General features: G+C 36.5%; 1 protein-coding gene across 9 annotated transcripts in view; it reads right to left on the reverse strand.

The window, feature by feature from the left end:
• SEMA5A (semaphorin 5A) overlaps positions 1-23,364 on the reverse strand; it is a 328,825-nt gene that overhangs the window by 86,554 nt on the left and 218,907 nt on the right. For all 9 annotated transcript variants that reach the window (XM_082045292.1, XM_082045298.1, XM_082045290.1 and 6 more), the window contains 2 exons: positions 16,702-16,909; positions 3,883-4,000 (listed from right to left, as the gene is read on the reverse strand). In XM_082045292.1, coding sequence (XP_081901418.1) covers positions 3,883-4,000; positions 16,702-16,909 — 326 coding nt within the window. The remainder of the gene's footprint in view (positions 1-3,882; positions 4,001-16,701; positions 16,910-23,364) is intronic.

Consider the following 23,364-nt stretch of genomic DNA (forward strand, 5'->3'; position numbering starts at 1 on the left):
ATTTCACTATTAATTACATTTCTCATGATTTATTTTTCACAGATATCACTTCACCGCAGAACAGCTATGTGTATATTCTGCCAGCTTCAACTGACATCAACACAATTAATCATTTAAAAATTCTGTTGACAGCTATTTATTGAAAATAACTCCCCAACCTTTGCTCGTGCAGAGTATACATTCCTGTTTTTCATAAGACAACAGGAAATACTTCTTATTAAGTGACAAGTAAACCCATTCTCTCTTACACTGCTAGTCTAACAAATACACAGTCCATAAACTAGTAATGATATATCCCCAATCCAATTAATGTCAGAGATGTAAAAATGCTTTCTATTTCTATGCTGTACCAAAGTATCTTTATTGTTGCACCTACAATTACAAACTAAAGCTACAATTGTCTATGGTTACTATGATTTACATCAAGTGGCAGGGAAAGTATCCATAAAACTTAGCTGAAATCTTGAGCGCAGAAGCACATACTGATGGCAGGTTTCTCTTTCTTGATTTTTTCCCCTACCTCTGTAAAGATCATCCCACTGCAGTCTCTGCTGTTCCCAGTGGCTTACCTGCTCTGTCTCTCTATGAATATCTCCCTTTCAGAAATGATATCAAACAATTTCATCATAAGACTCTAGGAAATAAAAATCTACTGGTGAGCCTTTCTGCATCCATCTTTCAGGTTCGTGCCTCTGTGCTTTGAGTAAAGGTCACATCTTGAGTGACCAAGTACTTACATTTGCTCTTTGGTTTGAGATTACTTTGTCTAGAACTCAGTGGCTCTGGAGCATTTCCTGAAGCTGCTAATGAATTAATGTAAGATCTTGTACTATACTCTTTCCCATCATTTGCCACAGCTGTAAAAATAAAGTCATTTCATCTTGCATACTTATGCAAAACAACCCCACAAATTAAAAAACCAAACCAAACCAAAACTTTCCTTGTAAAAGTTCTCTGATAGTGTCAGACTGTATTTTCAAGTGGTGGATTGCAAGTGGTCCCACTGGAAAATATTGCAGCAAAACAATGAATCTTCCTTGCTATAAATAATATTGGATAAATAATAAGGATATCTGACCAACTGGAAGAAGTTCAAAGTAGATATATGTGCCACAGCATGAGTTTCTATCTGTATTCATGCACAATTGGTGTACTCATGCCAACTGAAACAATAACCTGAAAAAACAACTTGAGAATTAAATCGAAGAGAGCTAATCAAAATAACCACATTTGCCACAAATTATCTTCAAAGTTCAGAGAGACAGTAACACAGATGCTCAGCTACCTCTCCTAGCCCACTCGCTGCTCCACCACAACATGTCAATAAATATTCAGAGAGATGAATAATTCCCTAGGAAATAATTTTTCAAGTGCAACTGGTCACACTTTAAATTTTGGGCTAAACTTGTGCATAAACAGGCCCTTCTCTCTGAACCGAGTTTAGAAGAAACTGGTCATGCATGAATCTGACAAAATTTCTGTAGTTTTAAAAAGATCAGTGTAGTTTCACTAACAATTAACATATTGGAACCAATTGGAAACAAAAGAGGAAGGGTAGTTGGTTTCTAATATTCTGTTATGTTCTGCATGCAACATTATCTAAAATGTATATAGTGAACATTAAGGATGTACATAGCTCAGTTGGCTACAAAATGAAATTCATTACGTCTTGGCTTATATATCCTGTGAATATAGCACATTAAAATGCTGTAAAATAAATATTTGAAAGCCTCACTAAGCAAAATTGTAATTGATTGCAGTTCACCAGAATACAGCGTTACTTTAAAGGAAAGTTTCTATGAAGTTTGAGAATTTGTTCAATAATGTGTTAGTTAGAGTTCAGGGATTTAAGACAGTGGTAAAACCATGCTTTTCAATTTACAGTTAATTCTATAATTTTTCTTACATTATGCAATCCCAATCTGTTCAACTCCAAAATTCCTTTGGAGGCTTGCTAAATCTTTTCATCTCTGATATGCAGAATAAGTCTCATAGCTGTGGATGAGTTTCTGAGCAATCCTTTGGTGCTCCCCTGCTTTCACTAGACTGTCAGGTCTTACGTAACTGTCATATAACAGACATTAAATAATTGTTTTTCCAGTTGAATGGAACACAATTGAATTCTGCTTTCTAAACCATTCCTCCCTCCCCGCCCGTCCCCTCCTGGCCTCATGTTTTGTATCTATGAAAGAAAATAAGGGCTTATGCCAGAGTTCAAAGATCTACCCATTACAGTAATCCTTCCTAATATAGTAACCCAGCCGGGCCACAAGCAAACCCTCCACATAACCTCATTTAGCCTGTGGGATTAGTGCAAGGAGATACAATATACTCCATGTACTTAGAAATAAATATACTGTACAGTGCATCCAGTTACTTGCCAGTCAGGGAGGCAAGGACAGCACTAGTGACTGAATCCACACTTTCTGTAAGACTATGACTATGTCTATGTTAGCAAGTGGAATGCATATAAACTGCAAATCTGGAAAGTAAAACAGTTGGTGTTGAAGACTTGACACGTACACCATATGTATTTTGTGGCTTTACTTTGGACTCACTCTGGCCATGGACCAAATGCCTAGTAGTAGTTGGAGCACATTTTTGATTTAATTTCATCTGAAAGTTATGTGTCTTGTCTGCTTCCAGACTGTTTTGTGATGTGAACCAAAGAATAGTAGATTGGGAAAATCAGAGTATTTGCCCCCAAACTGCTCCTGATTTGAGCTAAAATGCCAATGAAGATAAATGCATTACAAACCTTTTTTATTTGGCGACTATGTGAGAGCACGGATGCAAAGGACAAGACAAGATATTGTTTAAAAAATTCCTATTTGATGTCAAACACAGACAGTCAGAACACAGGACCTAGGTCTCAAGAACCTCAGAATCAGTGATTTGTATCTATTAGGCTGCTGCAACACACGTAGAGATCACAAGTGAAAGCTGGCAGGACTTCGTACTAATTTTGCACATCTCCAACTCCTTAAACAAAGCCCAGCTTAAGAGAAGGGAGTGTCAGTAACAGGTTAAAAGGAGCTTGTTGAACACAGGGACACTACAACATAGATGTTGTTTGAGCATAAATTCATAAATGCATGTACTCCAGTGGCAAGTGGGGACAAGTTCAAGAAGTCCTTAGCAAAAAAAGTAGAAATGATTTGGAAAGGTTTCCTCTTCATGGGCAGAAGGCAAAGATGAAGTAGCATCAGTCCCCAAAGGAAAGAGCTTAGTAACACAAAGAAGATCCTTCTTGACCCTCTTTTTGTGCTTTTTGGAGTGAGGAAAAAGAATCAATATTAAAACAACACTGGAACCATGTTAAAAAGGAGAGATATAAATAAACTTTGTTGTTTTGTTTTTATTATATTAAATTTATTCAAAATTATTTTTAAAAGAGGTGTTTTAAACCACTGTAAATATTAACACTAAGTCTATTATAATTATCACTCCTGTCATATATGTCTGTGAGTCTTCCAATTCATGGACTTCAAAAGATGTTATATGGTCTTTTGTACTAGCAATGATTCTAAAAGATTATACCACTTTTTTTCAAAGTACAAAATTGAGAAAAATTCTGCAGAGAAAAACATGTCAATATCACTTATCTTAGTGAACATTTGATTTCAAGGTGGGAACACAGACATTACAGGTAAAAAAACCCTACCCTTTGAAAGTACTATAAATAATTTGATCACATTATATAAGGAGTTTGATAAAAAGTAGAAAAGAAACTAAATATCCTGTTAAAATCTGATGGTAAGGCCTGAGGAAAATGGCATTAAATACAGTTTTCTGAGCTTGAAAAATCTATGCCAGCTCCTTTTCTTGGAATTCACATGGAATCAAACATTTTGAGAGACAAATGAATGTATTTGGACTTACTGGACACACTGTAATGCTTTGCTCCCATTGACTCATGCTCAGACTTTCTTCCAGCGTTGTGCATTTCTTCATCACCATGTCCCAGCCACAATAAGGGTCTTGGGATCCAATACATGCACTGTGAATGAAAACCAGCCAGAAAACATGAACACTGATCTTCATCTCTACTAGCCAAAGTTCTCTAAATAACTATGAAGCATCTCTTTGTATTTCATAAGCCTAAAACAGATAGTGAAATTGATCCACGTTGTGGTATGACAGAGATGAAATGACGAAACAGAAGAAAAATTAATTTGAGTGCTTACACAAAGCTAGGATTTCTTTTAAGTGCACAGCTGAATTTCTGTCTGCATGCATGGTATGTTGTCAAAACTTACTTTTGTACTTACTACTATAGAATTACAGCAATTCATATTATAAAATGTATACCTTGTCTGCTCAAAGTACAAAAGATTTCAGGAGTTACAGTTCATAGTCTTTTCTATCCATTTTGGAATTACAACTGTCATTTTTGTCAGAAATCAAATTACAATGTCTACTCTTTGAAAGTTAATTTGAAAACACTCTGATTTGTTTTCTTCCCTGCTACAGAATTCCTGGAAATAAGTTCAAAGGGGTGCTGGTGGCTGACATCACACCTCTCCAATATCACATGCTGCCCTATATCTTTCCTTCTAGTGGCAAATGAGGAGGAAAAAAGAAAGTTAGAGAGAAAGATGGAAGTCCAGCTTCTTACAGACTCTGAAATACCCACTATACAAAACTAGAAATTATTTTCTCTATTAAATGTCAGCTTTCTCTTTCTACTGGCAGGTCAAGCCTTAGCAGCCCAGGCAATAGTTCTGCAGCTTCATAGCTCAAGATACATAAGAAAATTGGTGGAAGTCCCATCATAGTGAAGCATAATATAATTAGCACTTGTAAAAATACCTACAAATTCCACATAAAAATAACAAATTCAAACATTTTGTCTAGGTTATAAAAAATGTTAGACTGATCATTCTTGTTCAACTTAAATCCATGGGTATTATCATTCTCTCTGTAATTGTCCATTCACATCACATATATCCAGTGAAGGATCACAAAGATGATTAAGAGACTGGAGCATCGCTCGTGTGAGGAGAGGTTGAAAGAGCTGGAGAAGAGAAAGCTCAGAGGATCTCATCAATACACAGAAACACCTGAAAGGAGGGGACAAAGAAGGGGCAGCCAGGTTCTTTTTGGTGATACCCAGTGACATGAGTACGTTATCACTCTGAGGGTGACTGAGCACTGGCATAAGTTGCCCAGAGAGGTTCCTGAAGCCTTCTTCCTTAGAGATATTCAGAAGCTGCCTGGATATAGTCCTAGGCAACTGCCTCTAGGTGACCCCACTTGAGCAGAAGTTTCAACCAGATGATGTCCAGAGGCCCCTGCCAACCTCAACCCTTCTGTGATTCTGTCCTTACAAATCCTGTGTTTTGTTCATATTTCTGTTTATCTCTGGCATTCCTCAGGTAGTTCCATGCTAACATCAGAAAAAATTCAGACTTACTAATTCCCATGGATGCTATTCCATAATACCATCAGAGAGGATTCTTAGTGCTTATAAATGTCAAAGAACTCGTTTCTACAGTATACTTGGCAACGTGGACTGCCAAGACTATGTGGGATCATGGTTCCCATCTGCAAAATGGGCACAGAGTAAGAGACGTAGTAGCCAAAACTCCCTAAGTACTCCTAACCAGACTGCCAGTTTGAAGAGAAATCTTTTGGTTTAGGGGATTCAGTGTTCAGAAGAGGGTTCCCAGTGATGACTCTTGCAGCTGTGAGCACTTAGCATTTTTGTAACGCAGGCTGCACATGTTTCCATTTAACTATCTAGAAAGTGAGGAGAACAATTAATGCAAATTACGGAAAGTTTTAAGTGTCTTGGCCTTCCAGTATTTGCAAGACAAGATGTTCAGTGATCTACTTCAGAGTAGCTCTGATAAAGCACGTGTTTTATGAAAAAAGAACAACAACAAAAGTTAAAGGCTGACATAATGCACAACTGGCAACTTTAGCTGTGTTATTTCTCAAAGCAGAAGTGCTCACTTTTCCAACTTCACTATTCCTTTATGTTAAGTGTTAATATTTTTTAAATGCAGCTAATACGCTTTAGATGCTTTTTATTTAAAAATATTTTAAGTCAGTATCCTTTCACTTAAAACCACACTCCCTCTTTCCTGAGAGTAAGCTGATCCTTCTCTCATTCTGCTCTTAGACCCCATTTCCTCTTTTGCTTTTGTTTCCACATTACTTTCCACTCAGCAAAATCAAAATGGCTTGAACCTTTCATTACAACTCATTTAGAAGTTACAAGTAGGGCACTAACAGCATATTTTGATCCATCTTACAACTTCTTGATATCAGAATAGATCCTAGTCTGGTGGAAGAAATAAAGTTTAAAAAAATGCTGAAAAGTCCTTGCAGTGCTGGGACAAAACATGTTCAATCACTCCATGAACACTGAACATGGCCATTTCAGTAAACAAACAGGTTCAGAGAGCATTGGACCAAAATAAGATGAGGCAGTTCTTTTCAGAATTTAGTTGAGAGTGTCTACTGAGCATATGAAACCCATAAACCATAATTTCAAGAAGTTAATAACTCAGCTAACCTCATGCAGATGACAGGAGGCTAAGTATGAAGAACTTTCTCCAAAACTGAGAAGTATTAACAGTCTTCAAGAATTATTTTATTTTTCTTTACACTAGGATACATAAATTAGTCCCGGAAACATGGACTATTCCAAACAAAGTAACACAAAATTTTGTCTGAGAAGCATACTTCACATGAAAAACTCCAGTTTTGCCAACTTTTTTTTTTTTTTTAATAATAATATTCTAATTGATTGTCCCAGACATTATTATATTTAAGTCTCATCTTGTAAAAAGCTTAAGTTTTGAAATCTTATGTTCAGACAGAAAAATCATACCACTAACATGTAGTTCAGCATCATCACTCTCTTTCTGGCATCTCAGTTCACCATGTCAGATATATTTATGAAATGAGGCAGGACTTGGCTTAAATAGCTGCCCTGTTCTCAGGTATTGGCAGAGCAATCCGTAATCGCTTATCACCCAGAAACTGATGCCCAGCCTGTTCCCAAGCAGCAGCTCTCCAGACAGCTTTCCCCCTAGTTTACATACTGAGCGTGACATCATGTAGTATGGAAGATCCCTTTTGTCAGTTTAGGTCAGCTATCTTAGCCATGTCCCCTCCAAACTTCTGGTGTACCCTGAGCCTACTCACTCGTGGGGTGGGGTGAGAAGCAGAAAGGTCTTGACTCTGTGTAAGTGCTGATCAGCAGTAGCTAAAACATCAGCATGTTATCAATGTTATTCTCATCCAAAATCAAAACCACTGCACTATACCAGCTACTAGGAAGAAAATTAACTCTATCCAGCTGAAGCCACGTCAGCTTGCAAATATGCAAATATCAGAACTTCTATCTGAAATGTGAAATCTAAAGGAAATATTATTTATCTCTCAAGTATATGTCGTTATAGTCCTCCATAAATGAAAACTGTATATTGTTTTAACTCTTTTTTAATGAATCTCTCTCCCAAGGGACAGCAATAAGAGGAAGAGCTTCAGTGCATACATGAAACAACAAAATGGTTGTCAAATTTGTGTAAGCAAGGAAAGCAGAAAATGAGATACCACTACACAGCTTTATCCCTTCCTCCTCCCAAATCTCTGTCTAAATTAAAGACACTTTAGATGCTACTATTGAAACATTAGATTAATTTTATAATTGGTATTAGGTCTTTCAGTTGACAGGGCCCTTTCAGATAGTGGCACTGGAAGTAGCAGAGCTGTTCAGTAAGCTTATCTTGTCTTGTTTACCTTACATCTCAATTTCACCAGATATAATAATAAATGTTTTGTCTGTTATTCCCAGTAGTCACCAGCTTACATGTCTAAGATGTCACATGATTTGACCCAGGACTGCTAAAAGTGGCAATTTTGTGCAGGAAGAAAATTCAGGAATAAAAGTGAATTTGTTCATTCTACGACTCTTGATGCCACTTACCCTGTAGAGTCAGTACTCTACAAAAGCATTCAACAGTTTTTGGCTTCTACTGATTGATTCTAATTTTCCTCTACACTGACAATTCACATTTTTTACCAAACGTAGATGGTAGGTAGTTGAGCGTCTCTCCTGCAAGACATTCATTTGGTTGTGATGATTCCATATGCCTACTGACAGTCATGCAATGATTAGTCATGACTGATTAGTAACAGAACCATAAGTTACCCCCCTCCAAAGGAAGCCAGCAATAGCAGGTCGTTTTCCTCAGCTATTTTATAATTATCACCAAGTGGACTAGCAAAACTGCTCTACTTCGATTACATTTGAGATGATTTATTCAGACAGAAAATGAGGCAGAAACGAACACCGTTCAGAGCAAAATATATTAAAAATCCCATACAGTTTTAGACTAAAAAGAATTCATTATGTTTTTCAAAGAACAACAAAAAAAACCCTTAATATTAAAAGCTATGTCTTGATACCTTTGATTTCAAAGAGATTTTTAAATCTCCTTTCAGAGGAAAAAGATATTCCCATATTAATATACACTTTAAATGCTAATCTGGTATCCTCTTGAGCCATAACATTTTATTCAGAGAATGTATAAATGTAAGAGGTGCATCTTCGATGACTGTTCAATGAAACATTCTTCTGGTTTTACCTATACACAGCATTTTGAAGAACAGAGGATATTTGAGCCTTCTGACTCGTTCAAATCCTTTGTACTGAGGTAGCAATGCCCACCTAGTTCCAATTACTGTCAGCTGAGATCTGGACACTTTGTATATCAGGAACGGAACATGGGGTCAACATCTTATTTCACAGAAGCCAGATTCCTCATTGCAAATTTGAACAGACAACTGAAGATAAAAGCCTGTCTCATGTTCTGAATGCACTGTCTTATCTGCTTCTGAATGAAGACATCAATCTGATGCTGGACTTCTGTACACAGGCACCTATCCGTGTTTTCATTACTATTGATTTTGTAGCTATATATATGTGTATATATATATAAATGCAATGAAGAATGGGGATGTAAAGATATAGATCAATGAAGAACATGAATAATAGGCACACAATTTATTAAGTCCTAGGAATTCAAACTAAGATCCTTGTCAAATATTCAGAATCCTGCTTAACCCTTGCATGTACCATTAAGAAAAATAAAATCCTTTAATTATCTCAGCCACCCTCTGTGGATTACCATTGCTTCTTCGTAAGCAAATTTCTATAAGGCAACAAACAACATCTAGGCACGATTCAATCTAGCAGTATGCACTGTCAATACTAGCCTTAAATTTACAAACTCCTCCTTTCAAATCCAGAATCAGAAATTTATGTTTGGTTTTTTTTTCAGTAAAATTGTTTATAACACACAATTCTCTGAACACAGATGTTTCCAAGGGAGTCTACCTGGGACAAATTTAAAAGACAACTTTCAGAGCATATTCTCTACAAGAGAAGGTAGGCTTGCCATTCATTGTAAAGAAATAACATCTGAGGTCTTCAACCATGTCAATCAGCCAAGACAAAGCTTCCAGCCCTCTGATTAAGAGGTAGGAGCACTGAAAGGCTGGGACAACCAGGTGCAGATAGGGTGTTCAGAGCACATTCGATGGGCTGAAACTAGAGCCTGCAAATCTGTGACTGGTAAACAGGGTCTGACAATCTAAGCTATCTACAAAACAAGACAACTCAAGAACAACAGATTTGGGGGTCTTCCTACATATCAATGTCTTCCTAGATCAGAACAGCAACAATAGTGCTTGCCCAGGTTGGACATATTTGCTTCCATACAGCATCCCCGTGTCCTTAAAAGACCTGTAAATCTTTAGCGGATATAAATGTAAACAGTGCACACAACTTCCATATACTTCTAGTCAGCTATAACCTAGGTTCTTTTAAACTTATATGTTGATATTAACTTTATACCAGAATATGAATCAGTTTCAAAGATAGCAGGCCCAGATTTAGCATGTACAATGTGACTCCTTAAAAGTAGTAACCAGATAGCAAGTATCTCAACATTTTGAGGGCACTGTTACCTCTCATTCCAAAAGTAACTGTAGGTGCCTCCACTGGCCTGAAAACATTGTGTAGAGCATATGGTCTTTAAAGCCACTCAGTTTGGGGTCATAGAAATGGAGCATCAAAACTCCTGTCTTGGAATCCTGCCCACAGTGCACACTACTGCATCAAGAATACTCTGTCTTTCTCTTCCATGCATTCAGTGAATTCCAAACTCAGATTTTAATTTTCTGTACAACTTCACATAAATGAAAATGTCCACAAAAAGATAATAGAATATTAAGAGAACTGCAAATAATTCTCATGAGAAAACAATTGGTGTGTAATGCAGAACATCATAAACTGAAATACATAGGATATGTGCAGGCCTGACTGCATAGCAGGCTAGTATCCGATATGTTAAATTATTTTAAAATAAAAAAGAAAAAAACCTTCCAGAATTGCCTTTGTTTGTTTGTTCATTTCTTTTTAAAACATCCAGTGCCTTGAACTTTTTTTTCCAGAAAATACACTTGCCAAGTATCAAATGACTAGTGAACTGATCTCTTGGAAAGTGGGTTGTTTTAACCATGTCAGGTGATTTTCAAGAAAAACTTGACAGTAACTACACTGAACATAAAATTCCTCAAACTTCTGGTATTTTTTAAAGCAATGACTTGGACCATGACATATGAAAAACATATGCTGGTTTTAAATTTTTATTTCTAAGTTCACTTCTTTCTTTAATAACTTGCTAATAAAAATCTGAATTGCAAATATACAGTCAAGTCCATCTGGTTTTCTTAAAACTTTGCAAACTAAAAAGAAAAGACATTTTCCTTTGTCCTCATAGGGTACTGCAATAAATACATTGGGAGCAGGCTGTAAAATTCTACCTGTTTATCAAAATTCCTTCTTGTTCGCCAAAAATTTGTGCTTTAAATATTATATGTACATGCATAGATCACACACTGTAAAGAGTTGTGACTAAATATTTCAGGTGCAGAATAATGTAATTGTGTAGTTTGTCCTCTGATGCACTTTGTGGGCCTGACAAAGACACTTTCTGCAAAAATGCGGGTCCTCAAAGAGGAAGAAAGAAATATAGGCCACCCTCAGACCTGTATAGCTTCAACTGAGTCCGTAGTATGGGAATCATATTGTACTTGTTTTGAGTGTGTTTATTTCGTAGTTTTTCTGACTTTGCTAATGTTCTCATAGTTTCACACCAATGGGAGATAATTTTGCAGCACGTCTAATACCTAAAAAACCTCTTCTCTTTTTTTTTTTTTTTAAATGTGCTTATAATCTAGACAGGATTATGTTTTTTCCTAGTTTGGGAAATTTATGAAGACTCTGATTCTGGAATACTACTCTGGAATCACTAATTCAGACTATGCCTCAAGGGGTTCCAACAGTCTAATGTAGCTGTGTGTTTCTCTGATTGAAACTGCAATAAGGCTTGCATAAGGAAATCCACCTGGAAATCTAAAAATAACTATTCTGGAATGATTATTTCAAAGTAGCTATTTAAATTCCATGTGTTGGCAAGCTCTTCTGGACACATTAGCACCTAGTAATAGTTTAGACCACATTACTCTTTGTTAACTTTTATAACCTTAGTATATAGGAATCGTTATTCTGCTATGTAGTGATAGCCATAGTGGTTTATTCCCAGGAAAAAAGGCTAGCACTGAATGAAAGAGTTACTTCTGAGGAAGCTGCATCTATGGACAAGGAAAAATAAAAGAATGCAACAGCAGTTGAAATACTTAATCCAATAATCTTGCTGGAGTTCTAGGAATGAAATAAAGCACAAGTAAATTTGCAAAAAATTTCTTACGTTAGTTAATCCAGTACCTCTCTTATAATTGTGCTGCTACAGTTATCTTTTGTGTATGTACAGATTGCATAGTTGATGGTTAACAATGAAGCCAAAATAAAAATGATGGAGTACAGAGAGAGAAAAGTCAGGGTTACAGTTGAATAGTTATGATAACATTACTCAGCAAAACAACGTTGTGACCCAATAATATTTTAAGTACACCAAGTAAGAAACAATACTCAAATTTTCCGAAAGTTGGTTTTTCACACTGTTTATACAGCTTTTAGCAGATGGCACTATTTATTTACTTAGACATAACATCATAGTGAGATCAGTTTTCAAGCCTTCTAAGTGTGTGAAACATACCTTCCATCAGAAATACCAATTCTTGACCCTTGCTTGGTAAGATTTTGCAGAACATTGGGCTGAAAAACCTTTCATTGCCCCTACTTTCAAAACTGATGCGCTGAAAATTCTACTACAAATTATTACATCAACAAATTTGCCTCAGAGAAATCACTGCCATCCAAGGTTGCTTTGAAGGCTACAGCTGCCAATAAAAAAAAGCTGACTAGTTCTCCATTTCAGGGCATGGAGTCCTGACCCCCTGCCACAGATCTTACTCCTTATTACAGATGGTTAGAGCCTTCAAAGTAAATAGCAAACGATGTAACTTCAGGGAGCTTAATAGTTATCTTCTCATGCTTATCATTCTATCTCGCATTATAGTCAATTAATGAGTATACAAAAGTCAGTTACACTTTATGCTTGGCCTACTCAACTCTGAAGAAGTACAGAGAGCTGGAGAATTCTTAATGAAGATAAAAGCTCTAGTAAATAATGTTGATGGTCTTCTGTAAAAGTTTGATGTGTAAATTACAATACCGAGGTGATAATAACCCGGTCAAATCTTAAGGATTTTTCCCAAGGAGAGCCAAACTAAGGTAACTGCTTTGCTGTTTCCTCCTGGAGCATGACAGTGGCAGGGCTTTTTGGAGAACTGTTTGTAAGAATTCATACGGCCCAAACTACTTTTCCCTACCTGATTCCTGAAAACAGCAGGATTATGACAGGATGTTCAAAACTATTCGGCCATTGGCAGAAGTCTGAGGGAGACCCCCTCCATGAAAACTGTCAATCCTAGTAACTAACAGAAGCTACTTATAAACAATGAAAACATCGTGGCATAATAGGAAGTGTTGAGTAATGCAAACTACAGGTGTGACAACAGGCTCTGCCTGTGGTATGGTCTGCTGTCACAGCAATAAATTGCACTGAACTGCACCTAGAACACACACACACAAAAAAAACAAAATAAAAGAAAAACAACAAAAAAAATCATTCCCCAAATGTAAAACAATATTTTCAAGGGCCTCCGATAACAGTGTCTGTGGGAGTGGAGCCATGAGCTGATAGAACAGGACCATCCTGAATCAGAGGGAATGTCTGCCAGAGGCAACACTGTGTCACAGAGGATTCCACTACAATAAAGTGCTGGAGGAACAGATCTACAAGGAAATACATGTTAGCAAAATATGTACAGAATATCAGGGTGATAACTAAGGAGACATAAGAAGTTACAAATAAAAGCAGTAACCACATGCTTTAGAGTTTGGTACATGAGGACAAAACAAGGAATAATGCAATAAAAATAAAACCCAGACAATCTCAAGAAAGTTCTCTCGATACTGAGATATTAGCTTGTGTAACAGTCTGCTCAACAGAGGGACTGCAGTTGCATTGTCTGAAACCCTTGCAATAAACCTAAACAAAAAGATTAGAAAAGATTAGACAGTGAGCAGTCTGCCTGTGACACAAAAAGGCAGGACAGATGAGCTAGCACATCTCCAGCCTTTTGGTTTTTTTTAGGCTGTTATTTATACACAAGCATGCTCTATTTCTCAAAAATTATGTGAAGTAGATACTAAAGAGTACACATGCCCTTGATCTGGGGAAGAAACTCTAGTTATTATTGACAGAAGTTCAGAATATAGCCTTGGCACAGTATGACAAATGTGAATAGATAAAATTAAAATAATCCAAAAAAAAACCCAACATAATGTCCCAAGGCATTTTCCTTAGGTGAGGTATACTCATTACTCTATTTACCCATTGCTTAGTATAGAAGTAATAGTTGGCAACATATAACAAGAATGTGAGTATTAAAGCACCCAGCAATGCAGTGACTAAGTTTCAGATGTCTCATCACCTAATGAAATTTATAGCCCCAAGTGATGTACCTACACTCTCTCCACATGCAAAGAACTAAATACACTTGAAATCCAGCGTAAGACAGGAAAAAACATGTCAAGCCAAAAGTAAGTGATAAGTGAGAAAAAGATTATGTCTGCATTTTCCAAACAATCTGAGTCTCTAATGATAGATGACAAGGAGATGACTTATTTCATCTAGATCACAGCTGTAAATCCACTCCTTTCACATGAAACAGAGCTAGAATTGCTGGTGAACTCTTCAACCAGGAAGAAAACATGGATGGCAACTATTCTGGTGCAGCAGTTAGTTAATTATTCAAATAAAAGTGATATAACTACAAAATATCTGACTGAAAAACACCACAAGTAATAGTTTTATGTCCTTTTACGTAAGTCATTCCAGTGGAAGATGAGATCTTACACACCTCTGGGCAGAGGAATAAATTATTATTTCAGCAGGATTTGCGTCTTTTAACTACTGTTCCACTCAGTAAAACAGGAACAGCACCACTTTAAAAAAAAAAAAAAAAAAAAAAAGAAAAGTAAACTAAACACCCCCCTCCCCCCCAAAAAATCCAAACAAACAAAACCACAAAAATAAGCTCTTAAAATCTAGTCAATTAGACCCTGCTGCTCAAAAAGGGAGAATAATGGCTAGGCTGCAGCTCTGTAGGGGGTCTGTGATTTGAGGCAGCAGTCCCTCCCTCTAAGAGCAGAAGCAGTTTGGGCCCTGCAGCTGGGGTACAACTGGTGTGCCTTGGGAACTATCTGGACAGAAGCACAGGTACCAGGGACCCTGTGGGACCCTCTGCACAGACACCAGTCAAAAAGGTGCTCTGGAACTATCACCTCTGGATATTGGAGTTCCCACATCACTAATTACATAATAAAGCCCCAGCCTTGAAATGTTTGAAGCAGAGTGCAGACTTGGTGTAAACATGGGATGCCCATATTATTGAGCTATCTGTGTGTGCAGAGTATACAGGATAGCATCCCAATCTCCCTTTCTGAAATAAACACATCGGTTTAAGAAAACATTTTTAATGTTTTGTACAACCAAAATGGCATAATCATGGCATAGTCAAGAAAACAGAGAAGCACAAGTATATGTCATTATATTTTTATCTTCTCCAGATACACACACACACTCCTCCCTCTCGCAAAATACATGTCCTTCACTTAACAAAAAGGAGGAAATGAAACAAAAAGGGCTACAGGACCAGCACACATCCTGTTTCACCTTGCAAAACCAAAGATGAATCTTGGTCCTATTTTGGCCCCTAAATCAACCAAAAGTTTGAGGCAGAGACTTGCCTATATACAACTTCTCTTTAAAGTGAGCTTTTCAGGACTTCCAATAGGGCTTTGAGTGTCCTGTCACTTCTATTTTAGTACAATATGCCTAAATATGCTACATAAGACCGCATAAGAGGCTGGTAAAAAACTGTACTAATGATAACACCTCCCTTCCCTGGTCTGCTCTGGTTCTTCAGGGCACACCTTTTTCTTAGGTCTTGTTCTCAACCCAGTAGCCTTTCCATGGCCTCCTGCATGGCAAGAGTCCCCACACAGAGCCAGGTCCCTCAGAAAAGTCCTTACACTGCCTCTGAGCCACCACTTTTCACCTGTGTCCTGCAGTCACCTCCCTGCTGTGACCATATGCGTGTTCCCTCCTACAGTCAGAAATGTCTTCACCTGCACATGGTCACTGCCTTTCCCGGCAGGTATAGTCTCTCTGTCTGCTGCAGAGATAATGTTTCTGTGAACCTGAGTGTAGCAGTCAAGAAAGGCTACTGGCAGCCTTTCTCCCTCCTTTAATAGCCCAGCTTTTCAAAGGAACGTATATTAAACAAGCTGAAAGCAAAACAAGTCAAAACACAACCAAAAGCATCTGTCACAGCTCTCAAAAAGCTTGTCACACTGGGTCAGAGTCTATCTGATACATAACAGACCAATTCTACTGAATTACCGGAACCATACTTGTATCAAAGAGAAGATATAACTAACTGGATGAAATAACCCATTTCAGTGTATGTTTCATAACCCAGGAGCACTTTTAAATAACCTATAGAAAAAGTTATATGCTGAACTTCAAATTCCTTCACTGCAATAATAACGTCTAAAACCAAGTGGTAATTTGTAAGTTATTATTTTCCTTATTCGATTGAACAACTGTTATCTGCATAACACCTTCACCTAGTATATTTGCATATATCATGGTTTTCTGATCCAGCACCACCTTTAAATAGCCATTTTTCCAGATAGTCTTAACTCTCAGTTCATCCAGTACAGTTTTCTTTCTGAAGTCACAGAGATATTGTTTACTCAATTATAACACAGCTTAAAAAAAACCCGAAAAACTTAAATTTGTCCAAGTTTCAAGCTTTAAATATATGAAACCAACAGATTTATTGCACATTATCAGATACTTGTTTTCTGTATAAACCATTTCTTACTGTTTCATTTCACAATTTAGAGTCTGTGTAATGGCATTTAAATGTCAATCTAATTCCCAGATTCATCTAGTCCTAACAACTTAGTACAAGAAGTCAGAGACACTTCTGATAAACAGTGTACATAGGAAGCCATTGGCGAGAGAGATAACTGGATTCCTAATTACTGTCATTTTTCCCCCCCATTTTTCCACAACCCCTCGCAAGGATTTTTCTCCAATCAAATCAAACTTGATCAACTATGAAGTTGATTCTTCATACCTGTATGTTTTGTAAAAGGGACATCTCTTCAGGGGGACCTTAATCACATGTTCCTGCAGGCCCACAAAAAGGACGCTCTGGCTGTGCAGGATCTGAAGGCTCCTGATGGGCTCTCGCTGATTTTTTGGCAGGAGTTCAATTTCCTCGAGCAGGCAGCTGCTTGAAGTCTGGTTCATTGGGGCAAGTACTTTCTTAATTGTGCCATAGTCTGCAAAGGCAATAGGAAAATGAGTTACTAAAAATCATACTAACAACTCTACATACTGGATGTCATTCAGTGAAAAAATCTTTGACCTATGCAGGATGCTTTCAAGAGCACTCTAAAATATAGGAGTACTTTGACTGGAGTTTTCTAAATGGCTTATAGTAGAGTGAAAAGAACTTGAAAGCATCCATTAAAGTTTTCTATATGAAATAATACAGTAAGAAATAATTTCACTTGTGCAGAACAGACTTCACAGCAGAAGTCATTAGAAAACAAGCTTTCAAAGTCTGGTTATTATAAACGCACATTCACGGCAAGGGTTACTGATTTCAGTTTACCAGAATGTACTACACTTTGTCTTTAAAGCAGTTTAAAAAGCAATAAAGTCCACCATTGGCCCAGTCTGTTCTAAAATTCTATCTGTTAAAAAGTATTTGGTTTAGATATGTATCGCATTCATTTAATAAAGCACACATGCATGAATATCTGTAGGTCTTAATTGAATTTAGGTGAATATAACAATAAAATGAGTCTGCTATCCTTCTTGTTAATTATCTGCATTTTGACTTTTGAAAAAACATGTCTTTTAGCATTTGCTCTTCACTTCTATTCTTATTGGGATTTTTAGCAAAGACAGTTAAGCATCACAAACCCATGTCATACAACTGACAAGATTTCTGATTCACTCATGCAAAGTTTTTAAAATAATTTAAAAATATAAGAGAACATATGTTCTGACCACAAAGGACCACATTCTCACACTGAGAAATATTTTAGGTAGCTGACTATAACTGCATTATGCAATCTTCTGTGTGCCAGAAATGATAAATATGAAAGATCCAACACTGCAAACACATTCTGAGATCAGCTCTTACTCACGTCTGGAAAGACTATAACATCTCTTGTGAGTTGGTAACAATTGCAAGAAAAATGTTTGGGATGGCCTGCTGTAGACATGGCAGTGCAGGGTCTCAGCACAGGTCTGGCCCTGTCTTGGCAGAATACGGTTTTAGCCATGGCAGCAATTGTCAGATGGCCACATACTTGTGACCTCCCTGAACTCAGGGCAGGGGGCTGGCACCCCTTCGTAGTCACTGTGGGACAAACAGCCACTCTGGGGTAACAGGGCTGGGGAAGGACAGCCTGCAGCTCCCAGGCTTTACTTGAGGAGCCAGGAGGAGCAGCAAGTAAGCAGCCTAGAGAAAATACAAAAAAGTAGCCTCAAGCAGATTCCAAAACTGAAGAGGAGGTGGAGAACTCAGGATGTTAATTACTGTTAAAATCTTCTCCCTCTTCCTGAGGAAGACTGAAGAGTCAATTTCTAAGACCTGGAGAAGTACTGGAAGGGGAAGCATAACATCAAATAACAGAGGAAGCAAGTAGGAAGTTTATGTATAAGCTTTTAACCATATTACTAACAAAACTTAAATAATTTGATAGTATGGACTTAATTTTATTAGACAGTGAAAACTAATTAGATGAACCATAAATGCTTAGCTCAGTGTCTAAAGTGTATTCCCTCTGCCCAGAATAAGATTTTGAGTGAAATAGTTCATGTCTACATATCAAAGTCTTCTGACTGACCTCTCAATTCTTAACATAATTACTTCATATAACTGTTTACATTTTTGTTATTTCTTGGTATAAACAAGCTTATCAGGATTTACTGTATGTATTATAAGAGTAAAAGTTAGAAAAATACTTTCCTTAAATGACGATTTTAATTTTCATTAGAATTCAACCTTTTTGATGGAAGAAAACCCTCTAATTTGACTATCACTTTTTTTCCAAATCATCTACAGTAAAATTATACTCAAAAAATAATTAAACCTTTGCCAAGAGTCAGTTTTGCCTCACAATTAAGTGATAACCAACTCAACCAAACAGAATAACAAGCAGTGTTTCCACTGGTGCTTGCTGGATGCAAGTACCAAGGTCAAAATATGGTCTGAGAACTGGTCAGGAAAAAAAAAAAAGTGAGTGTTTTTTAGTCATGAAGTGAAAAATTAATTTGGAAATTGTTCTAAGAGGAAGAAAAGCAGAAGCAAGACCATTTTACACACATGAACAAGTTGGTATCACTTCATAGATCAGTTAGTACAACTCTCTATCACTTGTCTAACTGGCAGGCAACAAATTCAGTATGATTCATGGCACATTGCACTTGGCTTGCCATTTGTTCCTGTATGAGACAAAAATCAGGTATGTATTCAACACTTGTTTCTCATATAGACCAAAATTTCTTCCTCCCACTTTGCCAGGCCTGGCATCTACAGATTGAGTCACTTGTTGTCACCTCCACAAAGATAAAAGAGATGAAAAAAAACCCATGACTGGAAGCCTCCTTGCCCCATGCCTACATACACATTTAATTTAGAAGCACATCTTTGGACAGAAGAATATGATCAAAATCAAATGGTTTGTGTTTCTTTTTTTCTCATTAAATTTGTTTATTTTAGAGGGCAGAATTAATTTTTTTTATGTTTAGGTCTATGACCTGGAGCATACTACCTTGGAACAAAATAAAACATTTTTACTGCAGCACTAACGCCTTTCCCAGGACACCTGTCTTTGCTCTTGTTCTTCCTTCTTATCTTTGCATGCAGTCCCCATTCCTTCCATTTCCTTTTGCTTTCTTTCAGCATCTCGCAAATAATTCCTTTCCAATTGCTGTCTGAGAAGATCAGCACTCATACAGAAGTGTCGAAAGTCATAAATGACAGGACTTTAAGTGAAGAAACAATGCCAGAGACCTCATAGATTATCACGAAGAAACACTACCCTTCTCAACAGCAATACAGGCCATATGCAAGTTCAGTAAAAGGGAATAAAATGTTAGCTGAGATCTACCTTTGCCTCAGTAGACTCTCCTCCTTCTGACCTCTTATATATTTTTTCCTTTAAATTTCTCCTTGCTTTGACTTTGAACATGCATGGACCATATAGAAACCCAAACTAGAGTGAGGATGTGTTTTTATTCTGCAACTTTGAGACAGACACAGATTGAACTGGTAGCTACATTTATCAGACTATGGTATGTAGCAAGGGTACATAGCTATCAGTCTCCTCAAACTACACTGGCATGTAATACTCGCTATACCAGGCTCCCTTGCAGCAGAAAATCATAGCCACTGCATCAGTACTTTGAAAAGCCAGGCGCTTTGCTCCAGTGTTTCCAATTCTACTACAATGTGTGCAACATTATGGATCCAGCCTCCAGCAAAGATTGCAGATTTCGTAAAGAACTTGTAAAAAGTCCCGTCCTCAGAAGTGTTGTCTGTTCAACCATTTTCACATCATACTTGTAAAGCAAAATAAAGAGAGAAGTAGGGAAAGAAATGAGTCTTGAATACACCTCTGGAGCATGGAGGTTTTCAGACCCGTCAAAATAACTCAAGTGAATATTTACTTTATAATCAAACTAACTGTTCACTTCTGCCAAGAAATACCTAAGAAGAATAGTAAACACAGACCTTCCTAATGGATGTAACTTTATTGCTATAGACACAGTGAAAGTTCGAGTTTCATCACAAATGTCAAGGTTGAGTCCAACAGCTATTTAGGAATGCAAATGAATGGTGTCTTCACATCCTAAGCATAAGCAAGACGGGCTGGAATAGATCCAGACACCTGACAGCCTTAGTTTAAAGATGATTGAGTATATACAGGAGTAGTGAAAGACAATGACATTGGCCAGAATGAGTAAATACTGTGCTTTGTTAACTTGTACCACAATACTTCCAAAGAGACTTGCAAAACCAGCAACTGAATATTAGAAAGGTAATGAATGTGAATTAAGATGAAAGAAAACTCATAGTTGAAATATCACTATGTAATGCACAGGAGACTGTAAAGAACTGAATGCAAAAACTGAGACGGAGTTTCAGAGAACAAGTTTGGAGGCAACAGAGTCTGTAAAGAACAAAATGATAATGGGCCAATATGAAAGGATGATCTGTAAAACTGTAAAGGAAAGTTTAAGATGTAAATGGTAAAAAAGCATAGCTAGCAACGGAGAACACTACAATAGTGTGGTTGAAATCATTATAACATCTATGATGACAACTGCAAAGGAAAAAAATGAACACACAAAACAAGTGGCAGATGCAACAAACAAATACACCTGTAATTTCTTAAACTCAAAGAAGCTGTAGCAACTTCTTACTATGGAGAAGAATAAATATTTATATGTGCTATTATGTTTACAAATATTGTTGCATTCTTCAGTTAAATCCATCTTTAACAGATCACTCAAAATGAGGCAGTTTGAAGTAAGTTCATTTAGCTTCTTTAAAAGAAGGGAAAGAACCTTTACCAGTTCCTTTATTGGGAAGGAAACACCTTCAGTCTTAACTCTTGCCATAGTTGACAGTGAAACAAAACCTAATGTAATCTTCATTTTATTACAGTTTAGTGCACTACCTTGGAGAGAGGCTTGGTCTCCAAAAAGCAGCTGAACCAGCCCCAGAACAAGGAATCCAAGTCAATGTTTTTCATTGGAGAAGTTTATGGTATTAACTTTCAGTAAGGTTGCAAAAAAAAACTCCTTAGTGCCTTCTAAATTATATGAGTTGCCAGCAAAAGAAACTTATAACAGTCTCCAGTATATGTTAGGCTAGTTGTATGCCCATGTTTGTGACTTTACAAGTATTCATGTACTGAGCACAATAGAGTGCCTTTACAGATCTGAAATCTCCTCGCATGTACCAAGAAAAATTCAAGGAACAGCAAGATCAACTGCAAATCATAAATTAAGAATAGCCAATATAAATAAGGGCCTATTTTACAATTTTCCCCAAAAAATATTGTTTAGAAAAGCAACATGTCTTAAGCAGATGAAAGAATGTCGTCAATATGGGGGAAAAGGGCAGTCTACGCAAGACACTGAAAATGGAAGCTAAAATTATATTGGGAACTTCAAGTGACATTTGTAACTGAACTTGGATAGATACCATCTATGCAAGAAATACACTACTCATGGATATTACAATATGTGAAAACAGAGTCATTGACATCCTTAACAAATTGTCAATGTAATAATCATGGCAGGGTTTTTTATGTTTAAATAAAAGTTTGGGATTCATAGATGGATATTTGGGAGAATACATCTTAAAGTGTGGCTGAAATGGATACAAACTACGTATATTTTCAAGTGTAACTTGATAGGCTTCAGAAAATTATATTCACTAGCTATTTTGATTTTGCCCATTATACATTGGTTTTGCATATTATTTGTTGTATACAAATTATGTTTCCTGTGAGTAAATAAACGCATTCAGACAGTATTAAAACTGTTGAAATGAAAAAACAACTGTTAATGTTAAATTCCTTGTAAACATCATCCATATGTTTATATAAACAGTGCTTACACTCATCATAACATTTGTATTAATTAAATACCATAGAAACAGAAAAACTAGGGTATTGGGGTTGTTTTCAAGGAAGAAGTCTTTCAGAAGAATAAACTGAAATATCAAACATGAAACTGATCTAAAGAACACATAGAGCACAAAATCAAAGAAAGTTCAAGGTGATTGATAAACATCATGTAACTGACAAAAAATGTATTATCAGTATCATTTTCCTCCACCAGAGGAACTGAAAGAAAGCCCTACCATGAAGCATTGTGCATTTGGTTAACAGCAGAAATTTATTGCAATGACAGAAAGTACGAGGTTGCATAAGGGCTTAAGTGTGCTCAATACAGAAAAAGGACACAGGAACAGCTAACGCAGCTGCTGGTTGAGCCTACAAAGGCAAAGCCTAGATTTAATAATCTGTGCAACATCAAAAAGATGCATATGGTACACAGAATCTGAGAGGATTTAAAATCTACTCTTTTTTTTTCCCTTCCTAAAAATAACTTTTAAATTAGCTAAATCATCAGTAGAATATGGAAAATTAAAGTCTTTGTTATAATCTGTTTTCCCATATCAGGGTGGGGTACAATTTGGTTTAAAGCAAAGCCATATTTAAAAGATAAGAAAATACAACCATTCTCTGTAACTTATCTCTTACCTTCAGGTTTCTGAGATATGTATTTATACTTCATTTACAGGAATAGGCTTTTAATCACACTACAGCCTAAAGGACAAGTGAAAGACTGATTTTCAACCCTTTTGCTTTAAAAATTAAAAATATATTATGAGCAAATGTAGTTCGCTTCCACAATGATACAGAAGACAAAAAGAATATAGTTCAATCTTAAAATTTCCAACTTAATTTTCAGAGTTTTACTTATTTTATTTTATTTTATTTTATTTTATTTTATTTTATTTTATTTTATTTTATTTTATTTTATTTTATTTTATTTTATTTTATTTTATTTTTTTATTTTATTTTTTTAATGTATATTCATTACTTCTTTGGCAGGGGGAGGGGGAAAAAGAGTGAACCCCAAAAAATCAATATGGAATTCTGATGTTTCATCAAGGCATAGATTTCAATTTTAAAAATTT

This window comes from Streptopelia decaocto (genome assembly GCF_964273445.1).
Source record: "Streptopelia decaocto genome assembly, chromosome: 2".
In the NCBI taxonomy this organism is placed as follows: Eukaryota; Metazoa; Chordata; class Aves; order Columbiformes; family Columbidae; genus Streptopelia; species Streptopelia decaocto.